This window comes from Saccoglossus kowalevskii, chromosome 10, assembly GCF_978046115.1.
Source record: "Saccoglossus kowalevskii chromosome 10, keSacKowa6.1, whole genome shotgun sequence".
NCBI classification, from domain to species: domain Eukaryota; kingdom Metazoa; phylum Hemichordata; class Enteropneusta; family Harrimaniidae; genus Saccoglossus; species Saccoglossus kowalevskii.
Window position 1 is genome coordinate 7,185,063 of NC_140650.1, and position 18,752 is coordinate 7,203,814.

Below are 18,752 nucleotides of genomic sequence, written 5' to 3' on the forward strand. Positions count from 1 at the left end.
GCATCAAACTGACTGAAACACCTGTATCCTCTCATGAGATAACACAGGATTTTTTGTTGTATTTTGGATTTATTAGTTTTATATTTCAGAAGAATAAAGTGATTATTTGCAATCTGCTCGTATTCACGATATTGTTAATATATACAATTCTCTACACCGCTCTCTACGTTTACATACAAGATGTTTTACTGATCGTGTAGGCGTTTTTCATCGTCAATCTTTTATATTAAAATATTATTTTTATTAAAATATGCCACCACTCGCAAATCATGTATGTTAATTATCGCATGCAATATTCTCAGCTTAGTTACCAATATTAGGGCCAGGTCAGTTAAAATCTTTTCATCTGTACATAGTAGATGAGTTTTGCATTGTCACATGACCATATATGGTTATTAAATAAGTTGACCAGATCATAAAGCACTGAGGTCACATGACCATATATGGTTATTAAATATGTTGATCAAATCGTGATCTCAATGTCTTCAATGAAGCAACGCTTAAAGAAATATATCTGCAAGTGTTATAGATGTGGTGTTTTTTTTAATGAGGTCTCATCCACGGTTATTTGTAAATAGTCACAAGAGTCCAATAAATCTCTAGTCATGCATTCAATCTCTAGAACAATACCTTCACAAGCTATTGCAACAGTAGCATCACAGAGATTGCTGTGGACAAAGATACAATACAAATTATAGCATTTTATCTAACCATGGGAAACTAGCAGTGACTATCCCACTTAATTCAGTTGGCCTCCACTATGACGACTCAAATTTACTGAGCATGTTATTGCACATGCATGCAATTCATAAGGGAGATTACCGTGGAAACGCACAAAATCATATGTCAATTTGTTTTGAAACATTTTCATATCAATAATTTACATTTTTTTTTTAATTGCATATCACTGAGCAAAATGTCACCATAGAAACCAGTGTAAAGATGCAAATTTTGGCCATTGTCTATTTCAGACTTGTATACGGAATAGAGGAAGAGAGAAAAAAACAAGCAGCCTCTCGGCTGAGAGCTCCGCTGTTAAATTAAAGAAATCATTAGAAAATGAAAAAAATCCGAGAGAGGTCTGAGGTACCTACATGTATAATATCACAGCAATTGACTTGCAGTTTTCAAAATTAGAGAATTGAAGATATCACGAAATGAACAAATCTAAGAAAGGTTTGCCATAGGTACATATACACCAAGGATCAAAGCAATAAGAATTGTAGTTTGTAATTATCATGCAAATTAGGTCATTAATATGCATGGTTTTTACCAAAACCTAATCAAATATGCGCAGTGGCCAAGAGCACCTATGCACAAAGTTTCATCAAAAACCGATGTATGGTTCTCGAGATAGCAGTGGGAACAGACGGACGAACACACATACAGACACGGACGGACACACATACACACACACACACTAACTGCAGACTCTGTCTCCCATTATGTGCTTCGCACATGGGAGTCAAAAAACCACCCAGTGACCCCTATTTTTTTTATTCTGAAGCCATGTTCTGGTATGAAGCCACATAATGAAAATAGGAAGAACATGACATACAATCTTTAATTCGGTTCAAATCTCCTTAGTAACATTGGAAAGTAGGGTTGGAGTGTGTAGAGAAAATAAAGAAACATGAAGAAATTTACAAATTATATTTTTATTTGCTTTTTTCTGTTCATCTGCAAAACCAGATGTCAAATGAATTACAACGCTTTTCTTAGGAGCTTCGTTACCATGGCAACTGGTTTTGACAGTCTGATACAATAAACTACAAACTCAACAATACTACAGTCTAAAAGATTACAGTTTTTATCTAGCTAACTACAACTTTTTCCCCCAATCTTTAAATCCAATCATAATTTATATTTTTACCAGACTAGATATTCTGCTACCCCAGTAAGTTTAACTGCATATTTTGTGTCTATGGTTACATTCTACGACTATACCCTTAAAAACAAGACATTCATTGGGATTAAGATTGCCCATATACTAAATTTAAGCACTTATTTGTTTTTCCTCTCTCTCTTTCTCAAAAAGAAAACACATTTTTTTTAATCTTTTTAAAATTTTAGGCCAGCACTGTCTTTACACCAGGATCTTCACAGGTATGAACTGCCCATGTACTCTGGGGGGGGGGGGGGGGGTCATGTGATCACATGTAAAGCACACAGAAGTCATAGGTCACAGGTATATTGTGTGTATCAAAAGATTTTTTCTCAGTTATGTACAAATTACAAATACATCAATTCAGACTGATATTATTTTTTTATACAAGATTCTGACAACAATCAGTACTTTAAAAGTACCTCTTTTGACATAAATACAAAGCAAAAACAATAATAATACAACACACTGAGCACTACTTCGACCAGAAACAAATGAAAGGACTTTATAGAAACTAAAATATTGCCCTCTCTTTTTTTAAATACAAAATTGATGCAGTTACTAGGAGATAAGAATGCAGATGATCCAGAGCATAATGCTACAAATCATTTTCTCCTACCAGGTAATATCAAAGGTGACACTCTTATCAAAATCTAAACAAATTTTAGAAGATTCTACCTCAAAAAGTAGCACAAGTTGAAAACATTGTCTTTCTTGATTTTAAAAACCAAACTCCATCAAAATGCCAAAATCAAGTTTATTTTTACACAGCATCTAAAAAGTATGTACCCATAAAGCATAAAGTACCCGAACCATCTTCCACCATAACTCTAATAAACCCTTGAGTTACCATCAAATCGTATGCATAACTTACGAAAACAAAAATTTAAATTATGAAAACAGCTGCCTTTTTTAAAAGTTTTCTCTATAAAACGGACTTGTATCTAGGAAAAGAAGAAACCTTCATACGATGCCTGTACACAATCTGGAATTTTGATGCATCTTTTATTGTATCTAAATATATATTAGGAAGTATACACAAATTACGGACAAATTATTTCTTTTCAAAAAAGAGAAGTTTTGTTCTTGTTTATATAAACTGCGGGCAACACAAGGGTCAAAAAGCTGGTGGAGACAAAATATTGAAGCGTTCCATTCGTTTTATCTGAAATCCAATGAAAATAGAAAATAGAGAATTTGCCTGAGATCTGAGAATATGTGCTACACAGAGTTTATTTAAAATAAAAAAAATACAACTTGATTTCCCCGTCAACACCATGAACAAAAAAACCAGCAGTCAGTTTCTGAAAAATCTCAATCTATCCCATAATATTAGGTGGCATAAAAGATATTGAAGACAGCTGAATCAAGCTGTGAATGCACAAGCAGAGAGTACCAACATTTACATTAACAATATGAATAGGGGAGGGGGTGTGATCATTTTGTATAAACACCGTTTTAAAAAGGAACTTTACCATTCAGACTCAGACACGGTCTGTCAATAAGCAACTACTGTTTTGTGAATTTCTAAGTCTTTCTTTTGCTGGTTTCGAAACTGACAAACAAAAAAGTGAAGCTGGCACAACACTGTACTTTGGACTACTACCACATATATACCTATGTCTAGTAATGTCAGCCTGCCTCTGACAGCTTATACACACTGTATTCTTGTCACAATGCTGCTATACGAGCAAAACACACACACACACACACGCACTGCTCTAACTACTATCTTTCACGCAAGGGCACCAACAATTTTTTTTCTTATACCTTTGTAAACTATACTACTGAGGGTAGGGGTTACTAGTTACTATAGATCTTTACACAGTTTGGCTGATACCAGCCATTTTAAAAATCTTTTTACACAAATGAATCTGTGGTACTGCAGCAAGGCCTCTGTTTGACACCATTTTTGACAAGGTTATCAGAAAAATACTTTTATGGTTCCGACAAAATAGTAAACTGATTTGGACGTGTCTGTTTTTTTTCTTTCATACTTTTCTTCAAAACTTACTACATATAATTATTAATTTTTTTTTTTTTTTAATTCAAAAATTCTTGCCTAACTTAGGAAATGCTATACAGCAGATGAAGGCAACAATATCACCGGGATACTGCCAGTTCTCTAGTCTACAAAAGAAAGCATGATAATATGGATGGACAATGAAATGATTAGCCAGTAAAAGTGTCCAACTAAAATACAGCTGTCAATCAGAGACCTTGCCGCAGATGAATAAAATTAATTCATTGTAATTTGCAGCCTAGATTACAGACCCTGGCTAATGAACAATGCTTTGAAGCCAATGTTCATTCTGTAGAACGCCTTGCTTGAACATTTCTATCACAGGAAAATTTATTTGAATTTGACTCAAATTATACATTCGTGTGACATTATGTACAACAGTTAGTGGTGTTACCACTGGTATATCGTCCATCATCTTGACACGTTGTAACAATTAGGTGTGTTTGTGTCCTGGGAAGAAAACATGCAGTCCTTGGTACACAAAACCTTCAGTCTCTATTCTATGACAACGATGATGATGATATTCCCATGGCAACGTCACATGTTTTCTGAAGACTCCTTTACTGGGCCTGGTACCCTTGTGGCTGCATGTAGCTTGGTTGAGATGCAGGAGTGGGCAGAAGGCCGCCAGGGTTGCTCGGCAGGACTTGATTCATTGTCGGCTGTTGCTGACCAGCTGCATAACTTTGTTGTGTTAATGTAGGCTGCCCAGCCTGTGCACCATAACCAGCTGGCATGTTGTATCCAACCATTACATTCGGTCTGCAAAACCGTGAGAAAATATGATCTAGTCAGTCATGAGAAATGTAATCAGGTGTTCAGATTTGTTAACACAGGACTGTTGAAAGCCTCTACGAATATAAAGATAGCTCCGCTGCTAGCAATGCACATTTCAATTAAAGAACAGAAGGTATCATTAGAAAATGAACAATATGTAAGTAACAGAGCAATGGGACTTGCTGTTTTTAACAAGAATTAAAAAATATCACGTTTCACCAAAAATGACAAACTAATCATCAAAATTAGATAATTGAAGATATCACCATGAAATGAACAAATTTGTAAGAAGTCAACAAGAAGTCGAAAATATCACTTTTACTAAAAATGACAATAATCATCAAAATTAGATAATTGGTGATATCATTACAAAATGAACAAATCAGAGAGATCCACATGTAGTACCTATATATGTAAGTATCAAAGCAATTGGACTTGCGGTTTTTAACAAGAAGTCGAAAATATCACTTTTTACCAAAAATGACAAAAATATTCACCAAAATTAGAGAATTGAAGATATCATGAAATGAACAAATCTAAGAGAGATTAACCCAAGGTATATATACACCAAGTATCAAAGCATTAGGCTTGTAGTTTTCAAGAAGAAGTCGAAAAAGTAAAACATTGACATGGACGACGGACATTCACTCGTATGATAAGCTCCGCTCGACAAAGTCGACAGCGGAGCTAAAAAAGCAATCCAACCAGCAGTATTGCAAGACTCATACCCTTACAAACAAAATAGTAATACTGATAGTTCTAAGGGAACTGATCATTACCACCAAGCCGGTTTCCTGTGAGTCTCCCGTGGCGTGCGTTTTTTTACCGTACCGGCCAGTTCTTCACCGTTCAGGCAGGTTCTTTACCGTACCCGAAGGTCATTCGCCGTACCGGCAAGGCCGTCGCCCTACTGGCAGGAGGCAATTCACACCTCTGACAAGTTAATTTATGCATTGATTTTCCGGTTTACCGGTAAAATTCCGACCTGTTTGAATTTCAGTTTTATGCACAGGATCGCCAGAGAAAGCAAAACTGTTGAATTAATTTGAGTAGAATTTGTTTCGTTTGTAGTTATAGTCTGTTTATAAATCATTTTGTTCATGTTTGCTATGCAGTAGCTTTCGAGTTCAAATACACCACCAGTTCAATTTGTTGCGTCTTTGTATTTGTCAGAGATTAAACTTTACCATTATTATTGCATAATATTTACATTCAAGTTGCGATTGTGATTTTTGTGAGACCATGGAGCTCTCAGTACGTCCATGGTGCGAATGAGAGCTTCACCAAGGCCTTCCGTCTTTGTCAACGCAACTTTGGAACAATCAAATGATGGATATGACTACAGACGGAACTGTGTCTTTATTTTATACAATATTTTTTTTTAAATGGGGGTCAGTGCACTCAAATCAACTGAGCCAACAAAGTAGATTACAAAAATAACAGTTCCATAAAAGTGGCTATATTTGTGTATAATGAATCCTGAGTCGGTAGTTTTGGCATGTAACCCAATGATTTTGGTTATTGTTACAAATGCACAGTGCAGACGTAATTTTGTTTTCATTTTTTCACTTCATCTGGCACCAGTGCATGTGTGCTTGGATGTTTTTGTATTCAGTGATTGGGCTAAATATTTGACGACATCCAATTTGATACAAAGTAGTAAATGCGTGTTTTGCATATAATACATGTATTTATTTTTTTATAAACACGCAAACCCTTTGTTTTCGATTTTACACCTGAGACTTGAATATCAGCTTACAATGGATCGGACGGAATTTGGCAAATGTTTTGATGGTCACCATGGCAACGCACGGCAACTTATTATAAAGGCCAGGGGCAATGTTGAATAATTTAGTTGACCGGTTCAATTTGACACTGTGTGTTGTAATTCTTTCTCCACAAATTTACAGTGATTTATTTTCTGCAATTATTATTATGTATTCAAATGATTTGATACACCAACCTTGCTCGGAAAGCATTGCATTAAATGCAACCGGCCCTTTTCAGGGCCCCGAGTACAACCAGTTCAATGGACACAGTCTAGAATTAGACTGGGTATTTTGTACAGACCTAACACCACAGAAAACGACTGAGAGCAAATGGCATGATGCCAGTGGATTGGAATTGGACTGGGTAAAACCGACAACTCCATGTGGCCAGAGACACTTTTAAGTCGTTCACAAGAAAACAATATGTGTGAAACTGAGGATTCATTCGGAAAAAAACGTGTCTGTTTTTTGTCTCGAAACGCATTTTTCAATGATACAGTCACTCTGACACAGTCATCAATAATACTTGTAGAATAAATATACCCACACAAACTATGTTCAAATACATCGCTCGCACTGGGTGTGAGAGCGAGGTCAAATTCCGTTTTACACACTTGAATTTTATCTGGACTACGTGCACGCGTTGCGCGTGTTATTGTCAACAAAGTACCAAAACAGATTTTCGAACGCCCAAGCCCGAATTTAAATACATGTGAGCTCGGCCAAGCGAGTCATGCTGACACATTATGCAAGTATCATCGAATTCATGCAACAGGTTGGGACGTTATATTCAATGTCGTGGGTAAGCTACGATGTAGGACTGTCGTTGTATAGCGTACAGGCAATCATGAATATGTGAATAACACGCGTATATTGAAAAAAAACACATGCGAAGAATTTCAGAAAGACTTTTTTATTTAATTTATTTATTTATATTTCGACGGCTGTCCGACTTTCTTTCCACTGTGTGAGCTTACTGACAAATATAAACAAATCATTAAACCATCCAGTCCTCTAGTCGACTGGGACGTAACACTCTGTTGTAATGTCCTTTTCAAATTATTCACTTTCAATGGGTAAAAAAAAATTCTTATTGTTTGCAAAATGCCCAATTAATTTATGCACGACTCACGGTTACCGGCAGGGCGCCGATCAGTTACCGGGGCTTCGTTTACCATGCATTCATTAATCGAAGGTGATAAATAGTCAGTATTGGTCTTATCAGTACGGTAATTGTCCAGCCGGTACAGTGATGCACTGGCCGGTACAGTAAAGCAACGGTCAGTACGGTAAAGCAATGATCGCTACGGTAAAGCAACGACCGGTACGGTAAACCGAGTCAAACTCGCAGGAAACCGGCTGGGTGGTAATGATCAGTTCCCAAATGTAGTTTATAATAAGAAGCTGGTACGAATATTGATAATTTGTCAGCAGTGAAGTACATTTGCAATACTGCTGGTTGCACCATTTGACAATTTTTAGAAAGATGGAGACTCACCCTTGATATTGTGGGTAGTAATAGCTGCTTTGTTGTGGCACAGCAGCCGCTCCTGCCATATATTGCTGTGGCTGCACCTGGGGCTGCTGGGTAGCATACTGTTGGTAGTATTGATTCCATTGTCCCTGTTGGTAATTGTAATAGCCAGGATAGGTATTTGGCTGTCATGTTGGGGGAAATTTAAAAGAGAACTTCTAAGTTTCTCTGCCGTGGATGAAAGGAAGCCCACAAAATATTGGAAAGAATGTCACTGTATTTTTTAAGATCAAAGTCAAGTATCAATTAATAGAATTTTTATCATATTTTATAACACCAAGATAAAGATAACATTTTAGTAATATTGATGGTATAACATTAAATATAGCGATTACATAGACCAAAGTTGATGTTTAATACAAAAAGTTTTTTTGAAGAGCATGTGCTGTATTTTTTTTATTTCTTTAATTCTAAGACAAAATGGTACTTAATATACACAAGTAATATTTAGGATGTAAAGGCAAAACACCTACAACTAAAAGATTCCAACAAGAATTTGACGTTTTCACTTTGAAAAAAAATCCACAATTATATCTCTAAAAATATGAATAAACTTGAATTTGCTATATAAAGTATTGACCATAACCATCAGTATACCAATGTAAAGAAATAGAAAGATCTTTGTCTTGAAGTTTCAACCAAAATGTTTTTATCCCAATGAATCAACAGCTTTTAGTGAAATAAACCTTCTAGGTTAACCTGATTCAGTTTTGCAAAAGCAGATTTAAACTTAAATTATGATATGACATTCATTCCGTGGGGCTTCCTTCAAGCATGATGGGGACTGCAAGCATTTGAATTAAAAAAAAAAAAAAACATTCACTGAACGAAAATAAATAAATGAATAAAATTTTGACTTGCAGTCTGAATTTTTTAGCGTATAGACAAGGGAGTGGGAAGGGTTGGGAAGGGGATTAAAACAAATGACAATGATGTAAAATGGTCATGCATACATTCAAAAGAAAAAAAACAATGTAATTGATCATAGCAATAGGGGCTATACCCCTCTCTAAAATGACTGAGTACAAGTACACAGGGAATGGTACCAAACCAGGTTTCTGTCTCTGAAACTTAACTAACTTTTCCCCACTTGGAAAGCATTGGTGAAAAAAACGAAAACATGCAGAAAATGGGGGAATAGGTGATCAGAGTTACAGAGACATGGAATACTGCTATGAGCAATCAGCACATGTACATGCAGGGGGTAGAGATGTTTAAGATTTACATACCTGTGCTTGGTACAAAGGATCAGAGGACTCTTTACCCCAGGAACATTTGACCATGTGTCCGTTTATCTGAGATCCATTCACTGAGACGATTGCATGTGCTGCACTCTCATGAGTCATGAATCTAACAAAAGAAAACATTACAATTGTCTGAACATTTGTGATGCTGATAAATGCACAGCTCAATAAAATATAATCATAAGTTCTCGTTACTGCGCCATAATGAGAAGGGATCTACGTTTAATGACTTGTGCTCTGTTGACTGATGAGAAAGGATGAGAAATGTAAAGCATTGCTTTGAGTCTTTCATCAACCTGAGACGCATTCATCATACAGTAACTTAGACTTGATCAGACTTGTATTGCGACATGGGCCTCGTCCATCTAGTAAGTAGGGTAACAGACACTCTCCCTTTCTTACTGAATCTTCAAAGGTCTTGATTTAATGGTTTTGTTTTGAAGCATATTTGAATGACCAAAAATATTATAATCTTTATGTTGGCCCTGAAATCTGTTCAAAGTTTGGATGGGCAGAGAGAGAGCTAAAGTGCAATTCATCTGTTAACAAATTTAGAACGTGGTCATGACATTGTGATGGGAAATGTGGTCATGACATTGTGATGAGAAATGTGGTCATGACATTGAGATGGGAAATGAGGTCATGACATTGTGATGGAAATGTTTCTGAACGTATGTTAGGTTGTTTAGGAAAGTTTCGGCACAGCAAGTACGTAGCAACTGTCTGAGTTTGCTATTTAGAAATTTACACATATCTACCGATGAAGAGGTTGGAACACATTATGGTAAACACATTCCCTTAACCAAAAACAGAAGAAGCAGGACTACCCCTAGAGTATTTTCCCTCAGCACAAATAATTGTTAAGAATCAGTAAATGAGTGGCTTGTAATGACTGAAGCCAGGAAGTGAATTCACTAATGGAGACATGTGAAGCTTTGGTAATTATACCTTCAAATAAATTGCTTGAATACATCATGTCGGTACAAGTGTATTTGTGAGAGCGGTAAAAAGACGGAAAATAAAAACTTACCGAATAAAAGCATATCCTTTATCTGGGAATATCCTAACTTCTTGTATATGTCCATAGTGAGAAAAAGTTTCCCTCATTTTTCCCTCTGCAAGAGATAAAATCGATGCTGGCAATTAAAAGTATTATCCAACGAAATGGGAGCAATAGAAAGGAATGAAAGCATCTTTAGATAGATGCAGACAGTAGATACAGTAACAGGGTCAAAGATCAATATCTTATAGTCTGCATTTGACATTAACAGCACCAAGGCCAAGCAGGTGATAACCTCAAAGTACTTGACAAGCATGTTGGAACATTTACGTAGGCACTACTAGACATTAAGAATACATAAATAACCGACTTAATTTCAATGACTGTTAACATGTTGCATGGTATAAGGTAACCTTGTAAATATTAAATCTTAATTGGTTGTGATCATGTGACCACTTCGCCACTAAGTATCAATCAGCAGAGACGAATTGGTGCCATATATTGAATCAACGAGTCAATGTAAAGAAAGACTAATATGATTTGCGAGATGAAAGCGGTACATACCCGTCAGTCCTGTTGTCACACCCCCAATATAAACTGTTGTGTTGGTATAGCTAGAAGAGTTGCACACGTCGTCATAGGATAGTTGTTTGGTGGCTGCAGACGCAAATGAAAAACCTAACATTACAACAATTGTAACGCCTCAAAGTTCGGCGACTGAGACAGCTTTCTTCACACATGCAGTGCACATACATACACCCAAATAAAGTCAGTAACAAACTGGCATTGGTGATGAAATATCTTAAGTGCATATTTCTACCAAAGTCAAAGTCTTGGTGGAACTGGACACCATCCCAATGGCAACATATTTTGACATGTTAATTTTTTGAATGTTGATTATATATTATGCAACTTTGACCCCCCCCCCCCCCAAAAAAAAAAAAAAAAACGATCACCAACAAGGAGTTATGTTACTGGCGGTTTGTCTTTAGTCTTTATCTGGGTGTTTTCTTTTTTTTTTTTAAAGCAATAAATTTTTAAATTAACTCTCTTAATTTGGTCAAGTCAATGTAAAAGCACAATAGGTGGCAGGATAAAGGTTAAAGGAAAAATGTAATTCTATTGAATAAATAAATCCAAAAAAAGAACATACACTTCAGGCAAAGGCTATGTTAGGGATGGATAAAGCAAATATAATGAAACAATATTTATAAGTAATCAAAAACAAAATAAATGAAGTTACTATATTGACCCAATCACAAGAGTAGCTCTGATAAAGTATTCTAATTATATGCGTTTTGGAAGATGACAAACTCCCGTGATGAGAACTCGTATGTAATTTTCAGAAAGATGATGTACTCAACTAATCAGTAGTAAAAGCACGTCTTGGCTACGCTAATTATCGTTAGACAGACATAATTTACTGTAAACTGCTTTAATTTAGACAAAATTTCTGCAGACTGGGATTCTATTGTCTCAGAGAATGCCATAAAACCATCAAATTGCCATTCTTAGCAGTGATAATTTAGCAGTTTACAGTAGCTAGAACTTAGCGAGTGGATTACTTACTTTCTGGCTGCCGAGGCGGTGGAGGTTTACGTGTGGCCCAATTAGTACGAATTGCTCTCCCACTCAACCACTGTCCATTCATTCCCTGTATGGCATTCTCTGCATCCTGCAAAAACAAAACAGCGCCCTCAATCTACTTTTCTATACTTCATTAGCTATGTGTCTGCTGTGAAGTAACGAGTGACAAGACAGCAAACGATCAAGGTGAATGATTTAATTTACTATCAGTATTTGCTTTTGTTCTAGATTTTTTGAACAACAGGTTTAAACTATAATATATAATTTGGGCAGTAGTCACCAAAGAAATCACAAAGTGTATAATTAAGACATCGAGTCAGTGTAGATAATATGAATACACTCTGTGGTTATCTAATTGAACCATAATTAACCATAATGTCAAAAATACCATTGGTTTCTCTAAACAAATTGTTATTGTATAGTAAAAAAAATGCATGTACATCAGTATGTCATTATTTGTTGAAAAATAAAATAAAATAGAGATGATTATATTGTGTGTTACGACATCTGTTTTATAGGAAAATCCTATCAACATAAACAGCGCCCTCTTGAGACAAGTCATTATATGGGTTGGTTTTTCCTTTATGATACAGACAATAACAATAATAATTTGAAATAACATTTGAATCAATATAATTAGACACTGAAAACAAAGTGAATGAAAGAATATGCTGGACTTAATACTCTTATAACTATACTAATATTAATCAGAAAAACAATATTCAACTGTATAGAAACTAGATGGGTATCTAGCATGATCTGTCCTCGGGGCGATTCACCCACCTGGTTCCAATGTACAATTAAATCTGCAAAACCTCATTCTTTGATAATAAAAAAAGGCTATAAAATAGTGATAAATTTATCAATATGATATACAGTGATATTAAATTTTCTTGCTAAAGTACATACAAGCAGCCTGCCATGATCATTAATGGTTTGTAACGATGGCAGCAAACAATGAACAAGTCTATTTCACAAGATCCCTAGAAGAAAAACATGAAATAAGTTTGCATTCAATTATCATCACTTACCACTTTATTGAGAAAAGAAACAAAGCCATATCCTTTAGATTTGTTTGTTTGTAAGTCCTTAACTACACGAGCGTCTCTGCAAGGCAAAGAAAATCAAATCAATCAATTACTAATTTTGACGTTGGTAAAATCAAATGTATGAAACGAACACATTAAAATGAAACCGGGCTAGAATTTTTTTTTTTATTACACATAATGTTGCAATGACACGTAATGCATTGAGTTGTAAACATGCATGTAAGGAAATGGCAAAATATTTCTATCTTGTACTCCTCAAAGTCTCAAACACACCAAAAAACATAAATGCAATATTGAGAAATACAAGCTGTTTCCATGGTTACAATATGTTTGTACTAGCATGATGTACAATGCCATTGGTGCTTGACAAGCTGCTCACAATTTATCTTTTTTTTTAATTCACATACATTCATAAGTTAATAGTCATTAACCATCCTTGTAACTCTGTCTGTGTTAGGCATAATAGCTACTACCAATCAAATCAAATGGCATTGTAGATCATATGGTGTGAACAAATAAGTAAATAAGTAAATAAATAAACAAACAAAAAGAAAAGGTATGGAAAGCCAAAACCAAAATAAAACGGCACATTTCATTTATTTGGTTTAGAATACACACAAATTTGTGAGAGTAATTCTGATCTTGAAATCGAAAATCAACGATCTGAAGCATGCGATCATGGTAAATAGGAATAGGAATCACAAATTCGGAAAAGCAAAAACAGGAAACAACCTGCCCCCACACAACAATCCATGATTTTTTTTATGTTTTTTCGCAGAAAATTGACATTTTGTAGCAATTTCACAACCTAATAGAGCCTAGTATTAGTTTAATCTGAATTAGTTTTCAGTTGGGATTTCTTGTTCCTGTCCCTCACTCTAAATCAGTACAAGCACCACCATGCAGTTAACATTAATAGCGTGGAAGTCTCCCTGTCAGTTTTCACCCTACACCAATAACACACAAATAAACTACTTCATGCAAACAGAAAAACCAGAATCAGTAATTAGTAATAATGTTAGAATTTGTTCTCATAAATAACAATTGCTATACCCTTAGCTAAATGCAAAGAAATTTCTCCTAAAGTTAGTAGTCTAATTTCAAACAAGGAAACATGGGAAGGGTGTTCTTGTGCCGATTAAGAGGGGGAGGGGAAGGGGATGGGGGTGCCTGGCTGGCCTAGACAAGAGTGAGATACTACTAAAACTGTATTCATGCTTTCAGAATAAAGTACATGTAGAATTTTAAATATGATATTTAATAAATATGCAAAAATGTGAAAAACTAACAAATATCTAGTTGGCGGATATTTAAACAGCTAGCATAAATGGAAATATTGAAAACATCTAAAGACACACGCCAAGACCCAAATAGCCACTACATATACGATTATATGAAAAGTAGAATAAAAATATAAGGTAGGAAACGGCATACATAGCCTGCAATTCATTGAATGCACATTTTATTTGTTGGTAGTAGTCAGATTATACATTCTTTGTCATGGGGTCCAACTTGGTCGGACAGATATAGATCGACTGGCAATCAAACGCCGCTGAAAATCGTAGAAATTGATAAAAAAGAAACTCAGAAAGTTTCGGTATTGAAGAGGAAGGAAAATTAACGATTCAAAAAAAACTTAAAAATAAAGTATAAATTGGTGAGAGAAGTAAACAAACAAGTGAAATAAACGTGATATATAGAATATGTATATTGAATGTGAAATGGGAACAGCTAACGCACAAACGTCCAATACGATGGAATGAAAACAACTCGTTGGGTTGCAATTAATGTTATGATTCTAGTTGAATAAGTGTCAAATTATACATACTAACTTTAGGAGAAATCAAACATTTAAAAAGAGTGAACATCTTTGACCTTTTCTGATTTCTCTGCAGAAATAGATTATTTTAAAGGATTCATTCGCACGGTGACGAAGAAATTGGTATCACCGAGAACAACCAGTGCCAGTCACTGTATGCAAATTAGCAGCAAGTATTTCCTCAGACAGGAAATGTAGAAATAGAATACTTGATTAGACTTGTGAATAATGTGCGTTTCACATTGACAACATGTAAAAGAAAACATTGTCATCAAGACATTGCCAATTTCAACCATCAAAATAAGCACAAATGACTTGCGCAACAATTGAAATACTGAAAAGGTCAAAAAGGCATGGAGCAAAGATAAATGGCTAAAGTGTAGATTAACAAATAATAAAAACAATATTAAAATGAAGTTACAAATAAATGGAATAAATAAATTTAATAAGTTGAAGGAAAAGAAATTCTCTCTCAATACGAGAAAGCATGAAGACAATTGACCCATTCACTGACATCAACAAATTTGCATACACAAATCCATCTTTTTGTAGCAATTATCTACAATGACAGTAAAGAAAATGGTTTTTTTTTAATTTTAATTGAAAATGGTCGTGAATAGGGTCAATTATGATAATGATGGAATAATTAAAAAAAGTAAAAAACACACACACAAAAAAAACATGGAGGTTAAAGAGGGAAAGTACTTACGAGATTTGTCCAAATGGTGCAAATGCTGCTTTCAAATCTGGCGTGTCAACTTCACTAGACAAGTCCCCCACAAACACATGGTGATGATCTGACAAACATAAAGAAACAAAACATAAACACAAATGTTATGCAATCATCAGACTATGGGTTTCAAAAAAAATAAACAAAAAATGCACACAATGTAAATATAGTTCCATTGATTTGATGGCCATTCAAGGCCACTGTAACCTTAGGAAGAAGGATATGCAAATGAGTACATTAATATGCAAACAAGTACCTTTTTTGTAGTTAAATTACAAATATTTAATGGCTTTTTGAGCATATTACACATTAAATTTGTGTGAAATGTTATGTAAACTTGCTGGGTTTTTTAAAACCTCATTTAATGATAAAAACATGATCAAATAGAATGTTGGATGTTAATAACATTCACCAAGGAAACCATGTAAGCAATCTGTTCTTTGTAAATTTTTGATTCCACACAACATTAAAATCCAAAGTGCTTGTAATACTGATGTAAAAGCATTTAGTTGCTAGGGAAACGAACCAAACTAATTAGAAGGGTCTTCGATGTTGGATCTACTCTGCAGCATTAGTTGTTTAATGATTTGTCGATTTATTAGAATAGTGTTTTGCCCTGGGGACACTGACAACCTGTATGCACACAATAGCAGTGTAGGAGAGGTAACGAAAACGACAGTCATGAAAAAAAAAATTGGGAACATTTGGAAATGAAGAGTAATATAATGTAGGCGACACAGACATGATTCGTTCCCATAGCAACAACATCATAGGAGTCAACCCATGATTAGTGATTTACTAAAACAGTGAAATTAGAAGTGAAATTGGCTGGAACATTTTATTCTAATAGAAACTGTAATTTGAAGGCAACCAACAAGAGAAAATGTTTTACCATATGGCAGAGCATGTAATGGGACACGTATATCAAACTGACAAAGGTTTGGGTCAACAAGAAAATTAATCACAAAGTAAATATTAAAATATTGTTAAATATTGGTTGAGGTTTTTCTAAAGTTGGGGTTGAGAGGCCTTTTGTTAGGAGCAAAATAATTAAACAGTTTTGTCTTTCCTGCATGGTAGACCTTATTTGTAGCAGATGGTTCAGTGAACACGTGCTAAGGCAGAGCTTATCCAAACAACTGCTGAACGCAGTAATGCATAATGTTTTAGGATTGTACATTTCTATTCTTTAGAAGAAGAGTTTGTTTAACTGAGGTGATTTGCATATGAATTTAACTTCAGAAGCAATTTATCAGTACAACTCTGTAGACAATATTTATTCCCCGAAGTTAAAATAAAAAGAATGTTCATATAGGAATTGTAAGCAGGACAGGGGGAGGGGTTACATTTAATGCTAGGTTGACATTAAAATTATCAGAACAATAAAGTTGATGACATTAAAATATAGTTTTTTTAACCATTTGATTGCCAAAGCCAATTTCTGGTGATTAGTAGAGTTCATGTCATTATCTGGCTTTTTAAACTGTTTAACACAATGTTAAAAACTATTTTTTTTTTAAATTGTTGTTACTATGATAAAACTGATTTCTGTATTTATATTTTATTATTTTATATTTGGTTGACTTAAGACAAGTGTAGCAGAAAACTCGCTAATTCTATGAATGTTATAGCATTTCTAGAAAGTAGTGATACAGGGGTAAAACTTGTATGCAATAGAGAGCTGCAAAATGCAATGAAATTAATTATAAGCAATACATTGAGCTGGTTGCAAAAGCAGCCTATAATATTCATATGTATTACCATGGTTACGAAAGGTTCTTTCATGATAAATGCTTTCATGAAATATGCTTTAATAGAGCAAATATGGTGACTATTATTTTTATTCAGTGTTTGTGTTTCACTAGTAGTACATTTAACAGCTTTTATGTACCACAATTTAATGCAATTATAAAGAAGTTCAGTTCCTATCATTTTTTTAACACCTAAATTGCAGAAATGGGTGACAATGCAATTGTCAGTAAAATCCAGAAACCTGGATAGCTGAATTTTGTTGTCATAAAAGTTACTGAAAAAAATGTATTGTTCAAAAGGCTGATATGGATAACCGAGTTTGAAGCAGATAACTACAAATGGTAACTTTTCGAAGCAAGAAATGTCATGATTTCAAAAAGACATAATTTTGCAAAGTCATTGTGACCCCAACCCCCCAACATGGAAAGAAAAAAAACATTTCTGAAATTTCCCAGTGTTAAAAAAGCAGAATGACTAAATGTTATGAACAGCCCCCTCAAGTTCTGAAAACAGAAATAACAATCAGCAATTGCTGAATTAAATTAAATTCTGGGAAAAAAATCTTTAAATGCTACAAAATTGTTGTCTTTCTTCTAGAGTCAAGTAGATACAAGTATTAACCAATTTTTGACATTTTCATACTCAGTTTTTCAATACCCTTCAACATAGGAAACAAAGTCCTTGACCTGTTTTCACCACTTGAACCTTTGTACCGAGTATAGCGCCAAAATGAGCCATGCGTATTGGTTGAAAACTGTCGATAAGCGTAAACCATACCACAGATTCAGAGAAGAATAACTGCACTGATGATAAATAAATATGTCATGCATGTGTCAATGCCAGACAGTCATTTACTTAGATATCTTAAATATTGGAAGCCTTATTTTTTTTATCTTTCACAAAATAAAAAAAAAATCTTGTTGGATGTGTGGAGGGCTCTAAGGCATCTGTGTTTAGTGAAGCCAAAACTGAATAAAATGAATTAGTATTAAAAGCAGCTGTCACAGACCAAAAGTTCATTTTGATATTAACATGAAAGCAGTGTCCATCTAATGCTATATCAGGGCTCAGTGCTATTTTTTACCATTCACCATCAAAAACCATCTTCAGAAAAACAGAGAAAACATAAAATGAATGAAAATGATAATTGAAACCTGGGTCGTTTTTATTATAGGCATAGTGAAAATAATCTACCTTCCACCCAACCATATGTAAGACAATATTGTATGCATCCATAGTTGAAGCAATAAACCCCTCCCCTCCCTACACACATACCCCACCTCAGATCAGTGTACAGTTACTTTCACCCAACATGCGTAGTGCCAGGTGAGCCTATACTAAAAAAATGATAAAATAGGAAAATAAAATAATTTTGAAATTCAACGATCAAAGTTTGATTTTGCATGCAAGGTTTTACTCTTAAAGCAGAAAGAAGAGAAAATGTGATTTGCATAGTGAGTTTACAGATGCTATCTTTTTATACATACATAAATAATACAACATCTCATAGTCATCATTGTAAACATCATTTTTACTCTCACAGCCACTCACAAGCTCGTCTCCAAGTAACCTCTTAAGAGCGA

The 18,752-nt window shown here is 34.7% G+C and overlaps 1 protein-coding gene across 16 annotated transcripts in view; it reads right to left on the minus strand.

The window, feature by feature from the left end:
• Positions 1 to 1,639: 1,639 nt before the first annotated feature.
• Positions 1,640 to 18,752, minus strand: part of LOC100371111 (cytotoxic granule associated RNA binding protein TIA1-like) — a 106,862-nt gene continuing 89,749 nt past the window's right edge. For 6 of the 16 annotated variants that reach the window (XM_085504186.1, XM_085504191.1, XM_085504196.1 and 3 more), the window contains 8 exons: positions 15,397 to 15,491; positions 12,851 to 12,926; positions 11,802 to 11,907; positions 10,797 to 10,910; positions 10,263 to 10,347; positions 9,218 to 9,338; positions 7,953 to 8,113; positions 1,640 to 4,670 (listed from right to left, as the gene is read on the minus strand). In XM_085504186.1, coding sequence (XP_085360312.1) covers positions 4,469 to 4,670; positions 7,953 to 8,113; positions 9,218 to 9,338; positions 10,263 to 10,347; positions 10,797 to 10,910; positions 11,802 to 11,907; positions 12,851 to 12,926; positions 15,397 to 15,491 — 960 coding nt within the window. In that variant the 3' untranslated portion in view covers positions 1,640 to 4,468. Of the gene's footprint in view, positions 4,671 to 7,952; positions 8,114 to 9,217; positions 9,339 to 10,258; positions 10,348 to 10,796; positions 10,911 to 11,801; positions 11,908 to 12,850; positions 12,927 to 15,396; positions 15,492 to 18,752 lie in introns of those variants that run through there. The other 10 variants (XM_085504187.1, XM_085504197.1, XM_085504193.1 and 7 more) reach the window with 5 other exon arrangements.